Source organism: Callospermophilus lateralis, chromosome 10, assembly GCF_048772815.1.
Source record: "Callospermophilus lateralis isolate mCalLat2 chromosome 10, mCalLat2.hap1, whole genome shotgun sequence".
NCBI lineage: Eukaryota > Metazoa > Chordata > Mammalia > Rodentia > Sciuridae > Callospermophilus > Callospermophilus lateralis.
In genome coordinates, this window is record NC_135314.1 from 126,994,642 (window position 1) to 127,012,991 (window position 18,350).

An 18,350-nucleotide genomic window follows, 5' to 3' on the forward strand; every position below is an offset into this window, starting at 1 on the left:
TTTTATAATTCAATGCATTTTTTTTTTTTTTTTTTTAACGGTAAAAGACTCACCAAGGCAACATAAGAAAGTTTTAAGGCTAGAAAAACCATCCTCCTGGGGCTGGGGTCATGGCTCAATGGCAGAGCGCTTGCCTCGCACATTTGAGGCACTGGGTTCAGCACCACATAAAAAAAATGAATAAATGAAATAAAGATATTGCATCCATCTATAACTAAAAAATATTTTTAAAAAAACTATCCTCCTATTTCCTCATTTTACTATAAACATGAAAATCACAGAGTAATTCCAGAATCGCAAAACTAATATACTGAATATATTTCTGAAATCAGTTTTTAGAACTTTATTTTACAAGTAGGGAATGTACTTTTAACTTTTTACTAACATTTTCCCCCTGTAGATACAACCTGGACATTCATATCTTCAAAGGAACAATCATCAAAATAAGATATTAGCATAGTAACAGCCTACTGGCAATGGTTACACCTGCATGTTGTTTATTGGTCTCCAAACTATTGAGAATGTACTCCAACCATGCTAAAACTTTGCTATTTGTATGTAACTCCAGAGAAAACCAGTTTATATCAATTTACAATTTAGTAGTCACAATCAGGAAATGAGCCTCCTCCAAGGAAGCAGTATATATTAGTCATTATGGAGGTAATTTAAAACTCTTCTTTCATATTTACTGGCCAGGACAACCCTTGTTAATATCTCACTACCTTAAGTATCAAATTTAAATGAAATATTTGGAAGTAGCCTATTTTGTAGGTATAATGTGGATGTCAGTCTAAATTTATGCCTTGTTTTCCAATAAAGTGCAGAAACTCCAGATATATATGCCATAAATAACAATGATTTCTTTTCCATGGTCAGTGCAGAATAAAATAAAATTTGACTTTCCTGAAAGTACCTTTTTATCCACCTACCCTTGAAGAAAGGTTCCATTTACTTGCCTTTTGTCTTGTTTGGAGTATATAATTCACAACTTTTAAACTTCTCCAATGATTACACTGCAGCTTGTATTAAACCCCAAAACACTGGAGAGGATGATTTCATTTTATGGGTTAAGTATTTAAAAATCACTGTTGGTCAAGATAGTAATTCTGGGCAATTTTCTTGTAAGAACCAAACACAGTGACAGACACTTGCCAGCTCTGATCAATAGGCGGCACCTGTCTTTTTGTTTGTATTACTTTATTGTCTATGTCCTTTACACAGACCACAAGGGATTACTAGAAAGAAATAAAGACTATAGAATCAGATTGGTCCTTCCCCAACCTTCAAAAGGCCAAGATATTTTGGTGGCTATGCTACAATAGTACTCTGAAGGCAAACCTTTTAGGACAGCTATTAGATTTAGTTGGGAAGGGGAGCAAAGAGCAACAACTACAGTATTTTCATAAAGTATAACAATTTTACATACATCAATTAATCTTGCCCTAAGTTTTATCAGTTTTGAATTTTTTTTAATTTCAAGAGAATAGGCTTAAACACAGAAAAAGTAAAATATATGCCAGTCCATAATCTATATATTCTTCATCTTGGCCATGAGATCTTCCAAGCTTTCTCCAGAATCTTCTACTGTTACTTCAGGTACACAGTCGTCTTGCTGTCAACAAATGAGGAAAATACAGTGAAAAAATAGCCTTACTGAATTCTTTATGCTTAGGAATCAGTAAGCTTTAACCATGCTCAACAAGTTTATTAATTTCCTCTAATAAATATGGCTTGTAATTTTAAAGAATCTTTTTTTTTTTTTTGGTAGTTGTAGAATACCTTTATTTTTATCTGATGCTAAAGATCAAGCCCAGTGCCTCACACATGCTAGGCAAGCGCTCTGTCACTGAGTTATAGTCCCAGCCCATGCTTTGCAATTTTTAGGACAGTCCTTTACTTTCCCCACCAGCATTTGATTTGAGGCAGTAATTTTCGTATTCTTGATATCTCAAGCATATATTTTAATTGACCTAAAAATTATATGTATTTATGAGGTACCATGTGATGTTTTGACACATGTATATACGATATAATCGGGGTTTGCTTATCTATCTCCTCAAACACTTATCATTTCTTTGTGGTAAAAACATTTAAAAAATCATTTCTTTTAGTTTTCTGAACTACAGAGTACAAAACATTATCTAAGTAATGCTTGTGAAACAGAATACCAGAACTTATTTCGACTCTCCAACAATAACTCAGTAGCTATTGACCAACTTCCCCTATTTCTCCCCCAGCCTCTGGTAAGCACTATTTAATTCTCAATATATACAAGATCAAGTTTTTAAGATTCTACATGAGTGACATAGCTGTCTTTCTGTGCCTGGTTTATTTCACTAAACATAATGACCCCCAGTTCCATCCATGTTGTCACAAATAACAAAAATATCCTTTATGACTGAATAGTGTTCCACAGTATATATACGCCTTACTTTTCTTTATCCATTAATCAGTCAATAAACAACTGGAGTTCATTTCTTAACTACTGTCAACAATGCTGCAATAAATATGGAGGTATATATGTCTCTTCAACATAAGATTTCATGTCTTTATATATATACCCAGTAGTGAAACTGCTGTTCCACAAACATTCTATTTTTAAAACTGTTCTACTTTTAATTTTTGAGGAACTTCATGTCATTTTCCATATGCATCTACTAATTTATATCTCCACCAATAGTAAAGGTTCTGTTTTCTGCACATCCTTTTGAGCGTTTGTTATCTTTTTGATAACAGCCATTCTAACTGAAATGAGGTGATAACTCATTGTGGTTCTGATTTGCATTACCCTGATGTTTAATGATGTTGAGCAATTTTTCATATTTATGTTGGTCATTTGAATGTCTTCTGTAGAGAAATGTACTTAGACTGTCTACTGAAGTATTTTTAAATGGTACTGTGGCTAAAGCTCTAACTATACAAAAATCATATTTTCATTTAATCAAAATATATTATGCATGACCTATAAATGAGTAAATGAAACCATTTTATGTCAGTGTTTTCAAAGTTTAACATGGGCTGTGCACAACTCCATTTTAACACTGAATACTTCTTTCTCACATCTTAATGCCTATGGTGTAAAATACCCAAAACAGGAATTATTGTATTGGCATTACCAAATAGAATAAGATAAAAGAAGATATATATACATTTTATCTGATATTTACTTATGGATAAATCAGATTTTAAAAGTACCTTTTTTGGAATTGTATATGCCACTGTAATTCCTTCAGGTAAGTCGGGAACTGGACCTGAAGAATTTTTCAATTCCTCTTCTGAAACCTCAGATACTAGCTCAATACCTGTTGAATTAAAATAGATTCTGTAACAGTTCTGAAGAAACTTCATAAGCAATAATTATTCAAAATGTGTGTAACCTTATATTCTCTACTACAGAAGATTTTGTTGGATGTTATGTCTTCAATTTATAAAAGAATTCCTACCCCACTCATTATCCTCATGTATTATCTCTTCTTCTTCTTGAACAGCCTCCGGTTTGGGCAATAATGCCACCTTTTTCTGTAGAAATCAAATAATACCAGTGTTTTCAATCACTATCAGTTCTCTGAAGCATTAAGAATTCAGATAGGGTTTTATGGTATCACAAACAAGAAAGGATTTTTATTTTTAATAAATACGATGAATAAAATAAAATTATAAAATTAAAACTATAAAACTCCAGAATCCAAATCTGTTCCTTTTGTTTGACTGTTTAAGTTACTATCCTATGCAATAAGATTCCTCAGACATTCTGACAGATTTGACATATACCTTGTATTCTTCCTGCTGCTTCCTGCAATTTTTATCATCGCATTGAGGATTTGGCTTCATGGACATAGTAGGAAAAAAATCTTGCATTGCATTGTATCCAAGGTAAAAACTAACAGTACCAAAATTTAATAAAAACCTAGAAAAACAAAATAGTATTAAAGGAAGAAAAACCCATAAAAAGTACTAAAAGAAAGTAAGTGAATTTTTTAGAAATGACTTTGGAGTTTGTAATGATTTTTCTAACAAGCAACTCAGAAACAGAAATTTTCTATCTTGTTGACAGAGCCTATTTTGTAAGTAGATGCTTGAATATTTGCTTAATTAATGAAGGAAAGAAAAGATTACTCCATTTCATCACCTAAAGAATGCACTATTAGTTTTTGAACCTCTACTAAAAATAAAATGCTGGCATTTTATACAGTTTTTGAATTTTAAGACACATACTGATTTCAGAGATATCAAAATGTAAGAGAAGTGTTTTTTAAAATCTTGAGACATGGTATTAAATATAATTAATTAAAATTTGTATATAATTTACTGTGAAGTACACAATTGTGAATGTACAGTACAATAAAATATTTTATGTCTTCATGTAAATACTACCAGATCAAGATACAGAGTATTTCCAATAACCCATAAAGTTCTTTTGTGTTCCTCTGCCCATCAAATGTGATTCCCTTTAAAATCTTCTGTATAGAAGAAAAATCATGTATAAAACAAAAGGAATAAAAGGAAAAATATTTGCAAATGCTTGTTTTCAATATACAACAAGACAAAAACAGGGAAAAGGATATTAAAAGATAACTCACAGAAATGTATGTGCCTAACTTTTTTTAAACAAATGAATAAAATTTAAAATGAAATATGCATTTTTTGCTTATCAGAGTAATGGATATTCATACACACACGTATTAATGTTATGTTAATGTATTCAAATTAATGTAAATATACATGGATTAAAAGTACATATATACATATATAAAATAAAAATATATTTAAAACTAATATTTTAATAATTAAAAACTTGACTGATAATTTCAATTTCTGAAATCTTCACAAAATATATTTATCAAAAGCATATAAAACTATTCAAAAAAATTAGCCCTCACTTACTTTAACACATTTTGTACCAAGATCCCCGCCACCACTCCCATAGTGGTAGGAAGACTGGCTGCACAAACGCCTTCTCGTTTAAGAGTCTTTTCATCAATATTTGCAGCAACTACAAGTGGTGGTGCACACTGCATGAAAAAGAATAAAGGCAAACAATTTTAAAAGAAAGAAGGAAAAATATGAACTGTTTCAAATGGCATTCCATTAGATTCAAGTTTGTTTTTTCTTTGAATTATAATACATTTTCAATTCCCCTAAGGATTCTAGATACTAACAATGTAAAAAGATCTTAGACAAATAATGCATACCGCAAAACAAGCAGATTCTCCAGGAATTATAAGCTGTATATGCCCCGAAACTGCATTTTCACTGACCCCAGATTCCATCCATGTTTGTCCAAGTTCATTACAGGCCTTAAATAGAAATAAGTGAAAATAAGGAAGAAAACAAAAAAGCAAATAATTTACTATAAATTCTTGTTGTGAACTGTTATAGCTTACTCAATGAATCACCAAGGGTTTCTAAAAATTAATTTTCAAGAAAAAAAGGAGTGAAGCTGCAAACAACTGAATGCATTGGCAATTACCATATTTATATAAAGAATAAACTATCAGTATTAAAGAATTGATAAATACCTATTTATTAACTGAAACCATAGTTTATTAGGCATCTTGCCAGGTTAATATAAAAATTTATTTTTCTGAAATTTCAAAAATAAAAAATCTAAAATGTTAATTGAAAAGTTAAAAGTCTTGCTTCTGATAAGCATGAGAGAGTGGGATACTTGAAATGTCTGTCATGCCAATAAAGCTATACACTTCCCACAAATACTATAAATTTTAAAAGTAGACAAAGAGAACATTATAAATAAGCAAAAAAAAAAAAAAGGGGCTCAAAATCACAATTATTTTTGGGATGGGGATGGTATACTAATCATACACTAGAGATCATAAAAGAATATAGATAAATCCATGAGTATTACATCTTGCATAACAGAAAAACTCACTGTATTTATTGCCATCCGAGCTTCAAAATTGTCCACACAGCTAAGAACTAGATCAACAGGATTTCCTTCTTCTAACCCACCATTACTAGTCAAAGAAAACAAATTTTATTTGAAAAAATATCAGGATAGACAATATATTCTAATTAGACTTTAATTGTTCAGTTTTCTTCTTTCATTAAATTTTTGAGTATAACATAGATAAGTATTTAATGTTAAATATCCTATATATATGAAACATTAAGGAACTATTTGAATATAAAATCAATGATACCATTGTGGTAAAGGATGAAGGAAATATGAAATCTGTTCACAAATGTTTCCATATTAGCTTTTAAAAATCTTGTTCATGCTTCACTAAAATATCAATATAATAAAAGCTAACTGAATACAATTCATTATTTTGGAGGTATTCTGACAGTCTCTGAAGAAAACTATTTTCAGAGAGAAGTATAATCTAGAACACAAAATTTAAATTGAGGATCCTTTATTAAATCATTGTAAATATCAGAGTATTTCGTTTATTTATTTATTTGTTTATTTTTGGTACCAGGGATTGAACCCAGGAGTACTTAATCCTGGAGCCACATCCCTACCACTTTTTATTTTTTATTTTGAGACAGGGTCTCCCTAAGTTGCTTAGGGTCACACTACATTGCTAAGGCTGGCCTCAAACTTGCAATCCTCCTGCCTTTTAATATATAAAAATTACTATTTTAATAAACACAGAAATATATTATTCTGCCAATTTGCTAAATTAATCAATGGATTTGTCAAATACTTGCTTAACTGAGCTGGGCATTTTACAAAATACTCATAAATAAAATGTTACCTTATTCTATCCATGAAATGTTGAAAGTTTTCCATTGTGGTTATATTATAATTATGTACTTCAAAAAGAACATCAGGATTAATGTTCCTAAGAGGAAAAAAGGGAATGATTATAAAGACTATTAGTAGCTACAGTAAGAAAAAACAGAGCTAAAGAGTATTTAATGTAAGTTACAGAACTGGAATTCAAGCTATTCAGAGAAAATCCAAAGTCCTCTTCTACCTCTTTTTTTTTTTTTTTCCTACTTCAAGAACTAGGTTAAAAAAAAAAAAAAGTGTAGATTGTCGTGAGGATTATAACAATGTTCTCACCCAACCTGGATCAATCTATGTGCTGGGAATTACATCTTTACTACTTCTGGTAGCTACAGCTCAGCCTAACAAAATAGCTTATTTGTCCCATATTCAATTTGGTATAGGGGTTCACACACTATGGCCCATTGGTCAAATCTGGTGTACCACCTGCTTTTGTACAGCCTTCAAGCTAAAAACAATTTTTAAACATTTGAGAAAAAATTCAAAGGAATAATACCTAATGACATGAAAATGATGAAATTCAAATTCCAGAGTCCAAAAATGAAGTTTTATTGGAGCACAGATATGCCTATTCACTTTTGTGTTATCTGTGGCTATTATCACACTACAACTCCATAGTTCAGCAGTTGCAGAGACCTCAAAGACTTAAATATGTAACATCTATCCACATATAGAAAAAGTTCGTCAACCCAAGTCCAAGAGTAAGTAAAAATCTGCATTTATATAGAGAAAAATTTAGGACTATGTATTAGGTTAACTCATACCAAGTATACAAAATAAGATTTCACTGAATATAGTCCTTAACTGTAATTCCATTTACCTCAAAGTATGTTCTGCTGCTTGAACCTTACTCAGTCCTGCTTGATGAGGCTGGAAGAAAAGTCTGTTCATATTGGCCAGTTCTACTTTGTCATAGTCAAAGAGGAGTAACTAAAATAAAAATTTATTCCAGTGAAAAACATACCAAAAAACTAAAATTAACAAATAGTGGACTTACATTTGATTGCTTTAAGAGTTTGATGATGACATTAGTTAATTAAGACATTAGGTGCCATATATGAATTCACTCAACACTTATGTGAGCTAAATACACAAGTACTATTATCCTCATCTTAAAGATAAGGCAACAAGAGCATTTGCCCAAAGGCTGAAAATCTTCATTTCTAACAAGCTCCCAGGTGATGCTGAGGCTACTACTTAGGACCAGACTTAGAGTACTAGCAAGACTCCAGCAATTCTCAAAGTTTAGTTTGTCCCTTGAATATCATTAGGATCACCTGAGAAGTTGTTAAAATGACAATGTAACTGATACCAACAGAATCAGAACCACAATATAGGGTCTGGCAGTCTGTGTTTTCATAAGCTTTTCAAGTGCTTCTGATAACAAACTTGTGAACCACAGATCTCCCCCATTAATCTCTAATATCTTCACCAAACATGTACTTAAGTTGACTATAAGCAATTTTTGGCCTGCCTTTGTAAACCTCTTGAAAGATATCAAAATTTTGGTGGTGTTTTTGTATTGATGAATGAGTACCAAATCTGAAACCGCTTTAAGAATTTGAGGTGTACCAACACATTACAAAGTATTGATAAACTATATGGGAAAATGTTTGCCTTATCAAAATGAAAAACTAAAAGGTTTTCCACAATTATATAATTATGGAAAGCCTATCTATTCAATTACTATGTATCTAACATCATAGACCTTGGCTTTATAAATCAAAGACTGATGGACTGAATTCTGGTATAAGTTTACTTTTCTTTTCTATACATAATCCAAATAAATATTTTTTAAAAATTTTAAAAACTATGGATTAAAAAAATCTGAACATTTTCTAGTACAAATTCAAGAGTAAGAAATACACAGGATAGAGAGCCTATTTGTCATTTAAATTATGTTTAATAAAATAATTTATATATGTTTCCATGTTTCACTCATACTTTATCAATTTAATAGTTTCCTTCCCTAAATATCTGTATCTAAAACACCTAAGTCCAAATTGTTTATATAGTACCCTAAACAAAAAAGTTCCTGTAACAGTCCTTGTTTAATTATCATAATATCAGTTTTTGTTTGGATAGGGATATATCTCAATCTTTTGGATGGAAAGAACAATCTGAATAAATACACAACAAATCAGTAGACCATTAGTAGTAAGGAAAAAAGTCCTAACTTGTACCTGATTTGCTCCAAGAATGAAGAGTTCCCTATAAGACAGGCAAAGAGAAATATTTTTACCTTACCAATGCCACATCTTGTCAGCATTTCAGCCGTCACACTACCAACTCCACCAACACCTACAATTACTACAGCAAAGGTACGGATTTTCTGTGAAATGCAAAATTACATATGTTCTGGTTAATAGTTCTTCATTTAATTTGTCACCAGAAATTATTTTCATTTCCTGAAATTATCTTCAAAAATTTGGAAAGGGTTATCATACCTCATAGTCGCTTACAATTCCCATTCGCTTCAAGGCCATCAGGCGGCTTAAAACAAAGAAAAGAAAATGTTTTAGAGCTACAATTGATTAGTTAACAGTGATATAAACAGGCATATATCATTACATAAAATAAACACTGAAATTCAATCATTACTCCTCTTTTAAATAAGAGGAATCTTTTAGTTGTTTTTTTTTTTTTCCAGATGGGACTAAATTACTTAGTAGCTTTAAATATAGACACTCATGTACCCTTCCTAGTGTAGCTTGTGAAATATTATATATGTATTTAAAAGCTACTTCTCTGTTCTAATGTGCAGCTGAGATCAATACCTGCCCAGTTATTAGTGGAAACCCTCTATTTTACTCTCTTCAATAAATAAATCTCCAATTTCTTCTCCTGGTGGGGAAGGGGCATTAGCTCAGCTACCCTCAGTGGAGTAAGGGTTCTTGGGTTCTATTTTTTTCAAAAGACTTTCTAGAAATACCTGTACCCATTTCTGAGCCTCTTGGGGTGATTGTGCGGTGTAAGTTAGGATGCAGGTCTAAGATTCAACTTGTTTGAATCTGTTAAATCAGTCATCTTTCATCCATCAAAGTTTCCAAAATTGTGTCACTATAATCTTCAAGTATAGGAACCCACTCCTCTCCTCCCAATTATTAATGGAAACCTTCTTTTTTCTGAATGTGGGATTACCCTTTTTAAAAATATTTTACTGTTTGTTTAGTGGGAATGGGCAGAAGTGAAAGTCAGTTCCTATGGTTTGCCATCTTTATCTTCATGCTCTCCTTAATTTTACAAATAACCTCTGAGAAAAATGCATTGCCACCCCCCTGGTCTGGACCCCAGACCAGGAAAAAAACCAGGATAATTAATACCAAAAAAAAAAAAAAAAAAAAAATCAGAATTTTTTTACTGCCCACAGTCAGCTAACTGGCAAACAATATTTAGAGCTGAGTTTCTGAGCTTAGGTTTGAAACTAGGTGTTCTAATCAACACCTCTGCTTGTCTCTCCAGTTTCTCCATGTGCATCATATTCTATACCATATGGGGATATAGCTCACATACACAATGTGTATATGCCTGCCTCCCTCACATACACAAGGCCCTGGATTCAATTCCCAGCACCACACACACACACAAAGACACACATTTCTTTGCATTTTATCTTGGAGAGAAAATTTCCAAGTGTTCATTTGTAAAATTCAAACATACTGAAATATGACAAATAGAATAGTTTGTATTCATTCTGATTAGAGATAACAGTTCATGCTTATTCAATTCATACAATTCATACAACTTGTGTTGTATGACCATTATTCCACATCCATTTAGTTTCCCAACTAAAGCAAAAGAACTTTGAGGGTCAAGGACTTTATATTTCTTATGTATCATTTGATATAATTAAAATGGTGTTGAACACATTCAAAGTCATTTCCTATATTTTCCAATTACCCTGTACTTCCCCTTTCATAATTTTTTAACCTGTACTATATCTGCATATTTACTTTTCCATGTATCTCACACTCATCCAGTAAATTCTGGAGGGAAAAGACTTTGCATTTCACTTTGCATCCATGGTGTACTGCTCATAAAAAAGGTAAATAATGCCAAAGATGGCTAGAGATAAAAGGGAGGGCTCAGTAAATGTTTGAGCTGAATGAACAATTTAAAAAGTCAAGACTGACCACTTTTCATGTATAATTTCATTTCAATAAACAACCTGGATATCAATAGGTATCTCCTCTGTAGTAGTTTTAATAACAAATGGTATATATACGTGATAGAAAGTACTAAATGTTTAGACTTGAGTTCTGAAAGTTTTGTTTTTGATTATTTGGGCCGCGATAATGGGGCCTTTCATAAAAATAATGTCTGAAAGATGACTTTAAATGTATGACCCAGGGCTGGGGATATATAGCTCAGTTGGTAGAGTGCCTGCCCTCCCTCACATACACAAGGCCCTGGATTCAATCCCCAGTATTTAAAAAAAAGGATACACATTTTTTTGCATTTTATCTTGGAGGGAAAATTTCCAAGTGTTCATTTGTAAAATTCAAACATACTGAAATATGAGAAATGGAATAGTTTGCACTCATTCTGATTAGAGATAACAGTTTCATGCTTATTCAATCTCTAAAGGTTTTGGAACATTAACCCTTAATATTTACCAATACAGTTAAAACAGTGCACCTTAAAACTGCCACTGAGGCTTTATAATGCCACAAACAACAACAACAACAACAACAAAAAAAAAAAAAACCCTCATGTTCTTTAAAGGAAAAAAAATAACAAGAGCTCTTCTCTATTTCACGTTAAGACGACCCAGTTTTTAGCCACACTACTTAATGGCCTATTTATTGTTTTCAGAGGAGATAGTTTCATGTGAATTTTGGATTAAGTGAAACCTAATGCCAGTTCAGGCTTTGGGCATTATTATTTTAAGGGGCGGGGGGAGGGCAGGGCTTCAGGAATGTGCTATACCACTGAGGTTACAGCCCCAGCCCCAGTTCAGGCCTTATACTATATATAAAAACTTGAGAGCCCTCTAAGCTTCGATTCTCTCATCTATAAAATGGGAGGAAAACCCATTAGCCAGGCTGTATAGTTCTTACCCTTAACCACTGCACTGAACTGACAAGCTTCCCGAGGAAAGGAGAGGAACAGCAGGTCTTGTAAAGCAGAAAGGCCTGAGATACCCTTGGAACTCCTTCGCCCTTCTCCATCTAAATTACACTGAAAAGCCTTTATGAATCTCCAAGTTTAGGCTAGGCGGGCTTTACGTTTGGTGTCTTCTGAATGTTCTTAAATCCTAAGCAAGGTGAGGAGGAGTAATTAGAGGCAAGAGCTACAGGAAGCTGAATGCACGTCGGCCGCGAGAGCAGGAGCAGTACCATATGGAAGGCTCGCTTGGGTTTTTAAAACTGAGAAACAACATCTTCGGACCAGCCCTAAACAGTGCCCTTGTGCATTTGGGAACGGGACCCCAGACCAGGAAAAGGGTGGCGGGAGGCCGAGCTAGCGGGATGGGGCGCCCTTTCACCCCACAGGGACCTCGCCCCCCTCCGACTCGCGACGCAGTCACCTGTAGGGATTGGAATCCACCACCTCTGAGCTCATCTTCTCGATGCGGGCCCGGCCGCCTGCTCCGTCGCCGTCACCCAGGGCCCGCCGACTTCTCTCCTGGGCAAGTTCCCGCTCCAGTTCCAGTACCCGCTGCTGCAGCCGCTCCACGGACTCGGCCATGGCTGGGACCCCCGCGGCCAAACCTCCCAGCCCCGGCCTTCGCCGCCGCCGCCGCCGCCCCACGCTGCTCGGCTGGGCAAATAGCCGTCACCTTCCACGCCCACAGACCGAGCGAAGGGCCCCCGGCGCTTCCAAGACCGACACGTTTCCGCGGCTCCCGAAGATCTTCCAAGGTACCGCTTCCGGTGCGTCGCTCTCATCGCTCCCCTCAGCAAAAACTCGCCCCTTTGAGTTCTTTCTTTGCTACATCTGCTGTAACAAGCTGCCGCAGGACTGGGGTTATAAGTTCCTAGAGCAAGAGGACGGCGACGTTGCCTTTTAACTAAGTGGCTAAGAGAAAACACCCGGATCTTTTAATTCTGGGCTCGAGGCCCTGACGGTCTCTTTTCTGAACCGGACCCTAGAGGTCTTCCGCACGCAGGCGCATTAAATCGGCTGGGAGCGACTCCTACATCCTTGTTCGCTCGCAGCTATAAGTACGGTTTTACTTTCTTTAAAACCGAGCCCCTCCAACGCTGGTACTGACAGAAATTTAAAAATTCGAGCACACAGGGGTGCTTTCGGTATTTCTCAAATCGCCAGATTCAGCGGGCCGGCCTAGCGCCTTAATGGAGCCCTAAGGTGTGTGATTGGCTAGAGCCAGGCCCCACCCGGCCTCGCCCCCAAGTTCTGAAGTATAGTTGCTGCAGCCTGTGGGGAACCTTGGCACTCCAGAACCTGTCCGGGCCTAGTCTGGCTTGCAGCCCGGCGACAGTCATGGGGACGGATGCTGCCCACGAGCCCGAGACCGCAGAAGTGCTGCCCCAGCACCAGTTAGACTGCAAGTCCTTGGATGCTTACCTAAGCCGTCATTTGCCTGGCTTCGGGGCACAGCCCGGAGCTACGTTGACCATTACTCAGTACAGGTATCGATGCAGCAGGAACAGATCTGTGCATTATGCTTTCTTTCCTTTGGCCCTTCCAATTTACCCCATCCCGATTTCTTTTTCTGCAGTGACGCATCCTGCAGGCAGGGACTGCTTATTGCCTGTTCCACAATTCCAATTTGGGCTGGTCCCCATTCGAGGGCAGTACCGAAAGCATCATGACATTTGCCATAACATTGCCCACTGGAAATTTTGTTCAAGGTTGAAATTATGTGACTCAAGGACTTACTCACTGAAGTAGTAGAGGCTGGAAGTACAGTGAGAAATACAGTTACTTTCTCTGGCCTTTTGTGCCACAACCATAAGACCTTTGTTTGAGAAGCCGGTGTAATTATGTCTAATTCGCCATATTTCTTGGGGGCAGAGTTAGGGGTACTACCTGGAGGCTACAACAGCTACTAATGTCTTCACTTGGCAAGTTATAGCGCCACTTTGGGCCTCAGTTTCTGAACCCAGGAAATGAAACTTGAAGAGCTGATCCAGAGAATACCGTTTTAAACTTTTTAAAACTTTATTTTAAAATTGTGCTTTTAGGGCTGGGGTTGTGGCTCAGTGGTAGAGTGCTAGCCTAACATGCGTGAGGTACTGGGTTTGATCCCCAGCACCACATTAAAAAAAAAAAAAAAACTAAACTAAATAAAGGTATTCTGTTCATCTACAACTAAAAAAAAATTTTTTTTAAATTGCATTTTTATAAACAGGGCACTATAGAAAGACTCCTGACTTCCAAAAAAAACCTTGATCTGCCACTTATTAGGTGGGAATTTTAAATATATTACATAACCTTGAGAACAAGTTTTCTTTTGTGACATTTGCCTATTCTAGTTAGCCTTGGTAATGAAATGAAGTAATGTGGGTGAAAGGGTGTAAACTTTGCAATAACACTGGCATTTTATCATTGGTGTTTATATTCTTTGACTATTGAATTCAGTGAAGATGGAAATAAAGAAGATGAATCAGAGAGAGTCTGGGGTATAAAAATTTAAAAGCCCCATGTCCTGATAGACATTGGGGAATAAAGGAGAGGTGGAATAAAGAATGGCTGTAGTCTCTGGCCTAGAAGACTTATGAAGTAAACAAACTAAAGTGGTCAAAGTTCAATGACTATTGATCACAAGAATTTGAATCAATTGCCCTTTGAACATCAAGTCCTGCTTTGACAAAAAGGAATGATAATATTCACCTAGTATTGTAGAGTTACTAATTCTGAATTAAATTGAATGTTAAGGAGGGGAGGGGGGAGGGGGGATAGTAGAGGATAGGAAAGGCAGCAGAATACAACAGACACTAGAATGGCAATATGTAAATCAATGGTTCTGCAACTGATGTGATTCTGCAATCTGTATATGGGGTAAAAATGGGAGCTCATATCCCACTTGAATCAAAGTGTGAAATATGATATATCAAGAACTATGTAATGTTTTGAACAACCTACAATAAAAATTAATTTAAAAAAAATAAATTGAATGTTAAACCATAATCACACTTATTAACTAAAATTAGTTGTGGTATAGAAATTACTTTGGAACTTGATTTTATACATATGAATGGAACTGGATCCCACACCAAATGAACATATGAAAAATTTTATAACAGTTAAAGACATATTAAGCCACAATGGAAACCTCAATAATTCTGAAGTATCTTTTTTTGAAAAAACCCACATTTTTAGAGAATAAGTGCCAAAACTTTAATAAAAAAAAAAAAACAGCTAACAAATACACATTTAGAAACATTCATGGATTAAAAAGGTAATAATCTACACAGATAATAGTTATGAAAGTTCAGTGAAAAATGCATTGTGTTTCTGTACTTTACCAACAGTTAAAAAGGAATTTTCTAAAAGCTATGATTAATAAGAGCATCTAAAATATAAATTACCAGCCAGGCACTGTGGCACACTCCTGTTAGTAACCCCTGCTATTTGGAAGGCTAAGGCAGGAGGATTATAAGTTTAAAGCCAACCTCAATAATTTAGGCCTTATCTTAAAAATAAAAAAGGACTGGGGAGGGTTGGGGATATAGCTCAATTGGTGGAGTGCTTGCCTTGCCATGGGTTCAATCCCCAGTACCACACACACACACAAACACACACACACACACACACACACACACACACATACACAAAATGTCTGGGGTTGTAACTAAGTGGCAAACTACATGGGATTCAATCTTGAGTGTGTGTGTTAATGTATGAATTTTAATATCGGGTTATATATTAATATTAATCTAAATGTATTAGTATTAATCTAGTAAAAATGTGCAGTACCTTTGTTGAGAAAATGTTTATTAGGATTTTTTAATGTTTAAAAAGAATTTTTAAAATTCAGAGATGTCTGTACATGATTAGAAAAATATAACATTGTAAAATTTTCTTTTTTAAAATTCTAATTTTTTTCTCTAAGTTGAAAGATTGATCCTAAATTTTGTGTGCAAGAGCATAAGGTCAACAATCACAGAAACACTTCTAAAAAACAACAAAACAGAAATTTAAATAAGATAGCATGGTATTAATGGAGCTGGATAAACAGACCAATGAATTTGAGATTTCACAAAAATACTTAATATTTATAGAACTTTGATATATGACAGTGCTGGCATTGAGAATTAGTGTGGAGGGAGACTTTAACAAAATTATACTGGGACAATTATAGTTATTATCCATATGAAAAAGTTAAAACTAGACTCCTTATTCTACTTCACACACTCCAAGTAGACAGTATACTTGGTTGTTAAAGACAAAACTAAATATTTAGAAGACATAACCTTTTAAACCTTTGAATTAGATAAGAAATTCTTTAAAAAAAAAAAAACATAGGGGAGCGAGAATGTGAGGAAAAAGGTACACGCATACAATGCTGGTGGGAATTACAAATTGGTGTAACCATTATGGAAAACAGTATGGAGCTTCCTCAGAAAACTTGGAATGGAACCACCATGTGACCCAGCTATACCACTTCTCAATTTGTACCTCAAAGACTTAAAATCAGCATATTACAGTGATACAGCCATATCAATGTTTATAGCAGCTCAACACACAACAGCTGAACTATGGAGCCAACCTAGGTACCTTTCAACAGATGAATAGGTAAATAAAATGTGATATATATGATGGAGAATTTATCAACCTTAAAGAAGAATGAAATTATTGCAGTAAATGGATGAAGTTGGAGAATATCATACTAAGCAAAATAAGCCAATCTCAAAAAACAAAGATTGAATGTTTTCTCTGATATGTGAATGGCTAATTCACAGTAAGTGGGGAGGCTAGGGAAGAATAGAGTTGCTTTAGATTAGGTAGAAGGGAGTGAAGGAAGGGAAGGGGCATAAGGATAGAAAGGATAGAAGAATGAATCAGATTTTATTACCCAATGTATATATAAAACTATATGACCGGTGAGATACCACATCATGTACAACCAAAAGAATGAGAAATTATACTCCATTCACTACACAGTTTGTAATAGCAAAAATCCAAAACCCAAGAAGTTTATTGGTAGTAAAATAGATGGATACATTGTACTATAATGATATAATGGAATACCATACAGCAGTGAAAATGAGTCAGCTGTAGCTGTACACAACACAGAATAAAAATCATGGACAAATAAAAGTACATTTAGCATATTGTTTAATTAAATAAACTTCAAAAGAAGGGTAAATATAAAATTCAGGATGGTAGTTATTCTAAAGAGGAAGGATTTACAGAGGGCTTCAAAGACGTGATAATTTTCTCAAGGTAGTGAGAACATTGGTGTTTGTGGTATTATTCCTTATTATGGGTAATGCTAGTGTGGTGTGGATTGCATTGTACATTCTGTGCTATGTACCTTATCCTGCTGTTTGTCTTTATGTGGTGACTCTGGTTCATTCATGCTGTATTTCCCTTACTGGAATCACTGTCTGATCCACCTTCAACCATAGCAGACTGCTTGTCTATGGGAAAAGCTCCTTTCCTTTGGGGTAAGAGAGTGAAAAATGCTTCTTGCCAGTTTCTTGTTTCCAGGTATCCCAGAATAATCTCAAATGCATGATTAACTGCCAAAACTTTTCTTCACAAAATTTTGAAGGGGGAGCCATACCTGATCACTTCCAAATTCTGATGCTTGTTTATATGTGAATCCCTTATGATGGTTGTGATCCACTAATGCTCCAATCACCTATGTCTTTGATTCATCTAATTCCTTTAGTATATTGGGTGAATCTGAAAATTGGGTTCTTTTTATTATGAGTTCATTATGATGCTCTGGTTGATGTAGATATCCTTCCAGTTGACCTGTCTGTCCTTTGTCATTTACATCTATGTTCTTTTTCAGTTGGCCTTCATGGCTTGTCAGGTAAAACTTCACAGGATGCAGTGCTCGTTGGTTTTCTGCATAGCATTGTTGGATATGCTCATGAAGTTTCTTAATGTCCTTTCATGCCATCAAATCAGAACTGTAGTTCTGAACTACAGTTGATGATAAGGTGGAGTGTACTATGAACAGCATGTCTTCCAACATGTTTTCTGTTATTTCCATCTGAGTTTGATGCCAGATGACACTGTTTCTCTAATTTCTTTCTATTGAGTTTCTCTAATTTCTTTCTATTGAGTTTTGTTTCTTTCCACTTTTGTTTGAGAAATTCTCATTGTTCTTCCCATTGTTTTTCTGTATTATTAGCTTCTTCATTTTGTCATTTAGATACTGATTCAATCCCTTCATCTGATCTTGGTTTCTCTCTTTCCTGATCTTCACTTAAGTCTTGCTTCTTTTCAACATTAAAAGTCTCAATAAATGCTGGTGACATTTTAAATGACATTATCTGGTGTTTTAAACTGAGGTGATGGAGAATGTGGTAGTTTATTCAGAAAGCCTCTGGTGTGTTCTTGGTACCGCTGGCAAGTCCTCCTTTGGAAGCTTTGTGATTATTTTTTTTAAGAGAGAGAGAATTTTAATATTTATTTTTTAGTATTCGGCGGACACAACATCTTTGTTTGT

At 34.9% G+C, this 18,350-nt stretch overlaps 2 protein-coding genes and 1 pseudogene across 4 annotated transcripts in view; 1 reads left to right on the top strand and 2 right to left on the bottom strand.

Annotated features, from left to right (window-relative positions):
* Positions 1-317: 317 nt before the first annotated feature.
* Positions 318-13,020, bottom strand: Uba5 (ubiquitin like modifier activating enzyme 5). Of its 3 annotated transcripts, XM_076866936.2 has the most exons (12): positions 12,285-13,020; positions 9,202-9,247; positions 8,997-9,086; positions 7,575-7,684; positions 6,720-6,806; positions 5,891-5,975; positions 5,193-5,297; positions 4,885-5,012; positions 3,772-3,907; positions 3,444-3,519; positions 3,196-3,302; positions 318-1,612 (listed from the first exon to the last, which is right to left on the bottom strand). In XM_076866936.2, the coding sequence occupies exons 1-12, from the start codon at positions 12,443-12,445 to the stop codon at positions 1,529-1,531; spliced, it is 1,215 nt and encodes a 404-aa protein (XP_076723051.1). In that variant the 5' UTR covers positions 12,446-13,020; the 3' UTR covers positions 318-1,528. The 3 variants fall into 3 exon arrangements, with proteins under 3 accessions (XP_076723051.1, XP_076723052.1, XP_076723053.1); XM_076866937.1 differs by lacking the exons at positions 9,202-9,247; positions 12,285-13,020 and having other exon boundaries at positions 9,002-9,082; XM_076866938.1 differs by lacking the exons at positions 8,997-9,086; positions 9,202-9,247; positions 12,285-13,020 and adding an exon at positions 8,938-8,960.
* Acad11 (acyl-CoA dehydrogenase family member 11) overlaps positions 12,873-18,350 on the top strand; it is an 83,026-nt gene continuing 77,548 nt past the window's right edge. Inside the window, exon 1 of the mRNA XM_076866935.2 lies at positions 12,873-13,350. Within this exon, the coding sequence (XP_076723050.1) occupies positions 13,202-13,350 (149 nt within the window). The 5' untranslated portion in view covers positions 12,873-13,201. The remainder of the gene's footprint in view (positions 13,351-18,350) is intronic.
* On the bottom strand, positions 17,160-18,171 carry LOC143408818 (tRNA methyltransferase 10 homolog A pseudogene; annotated as a pseudogene).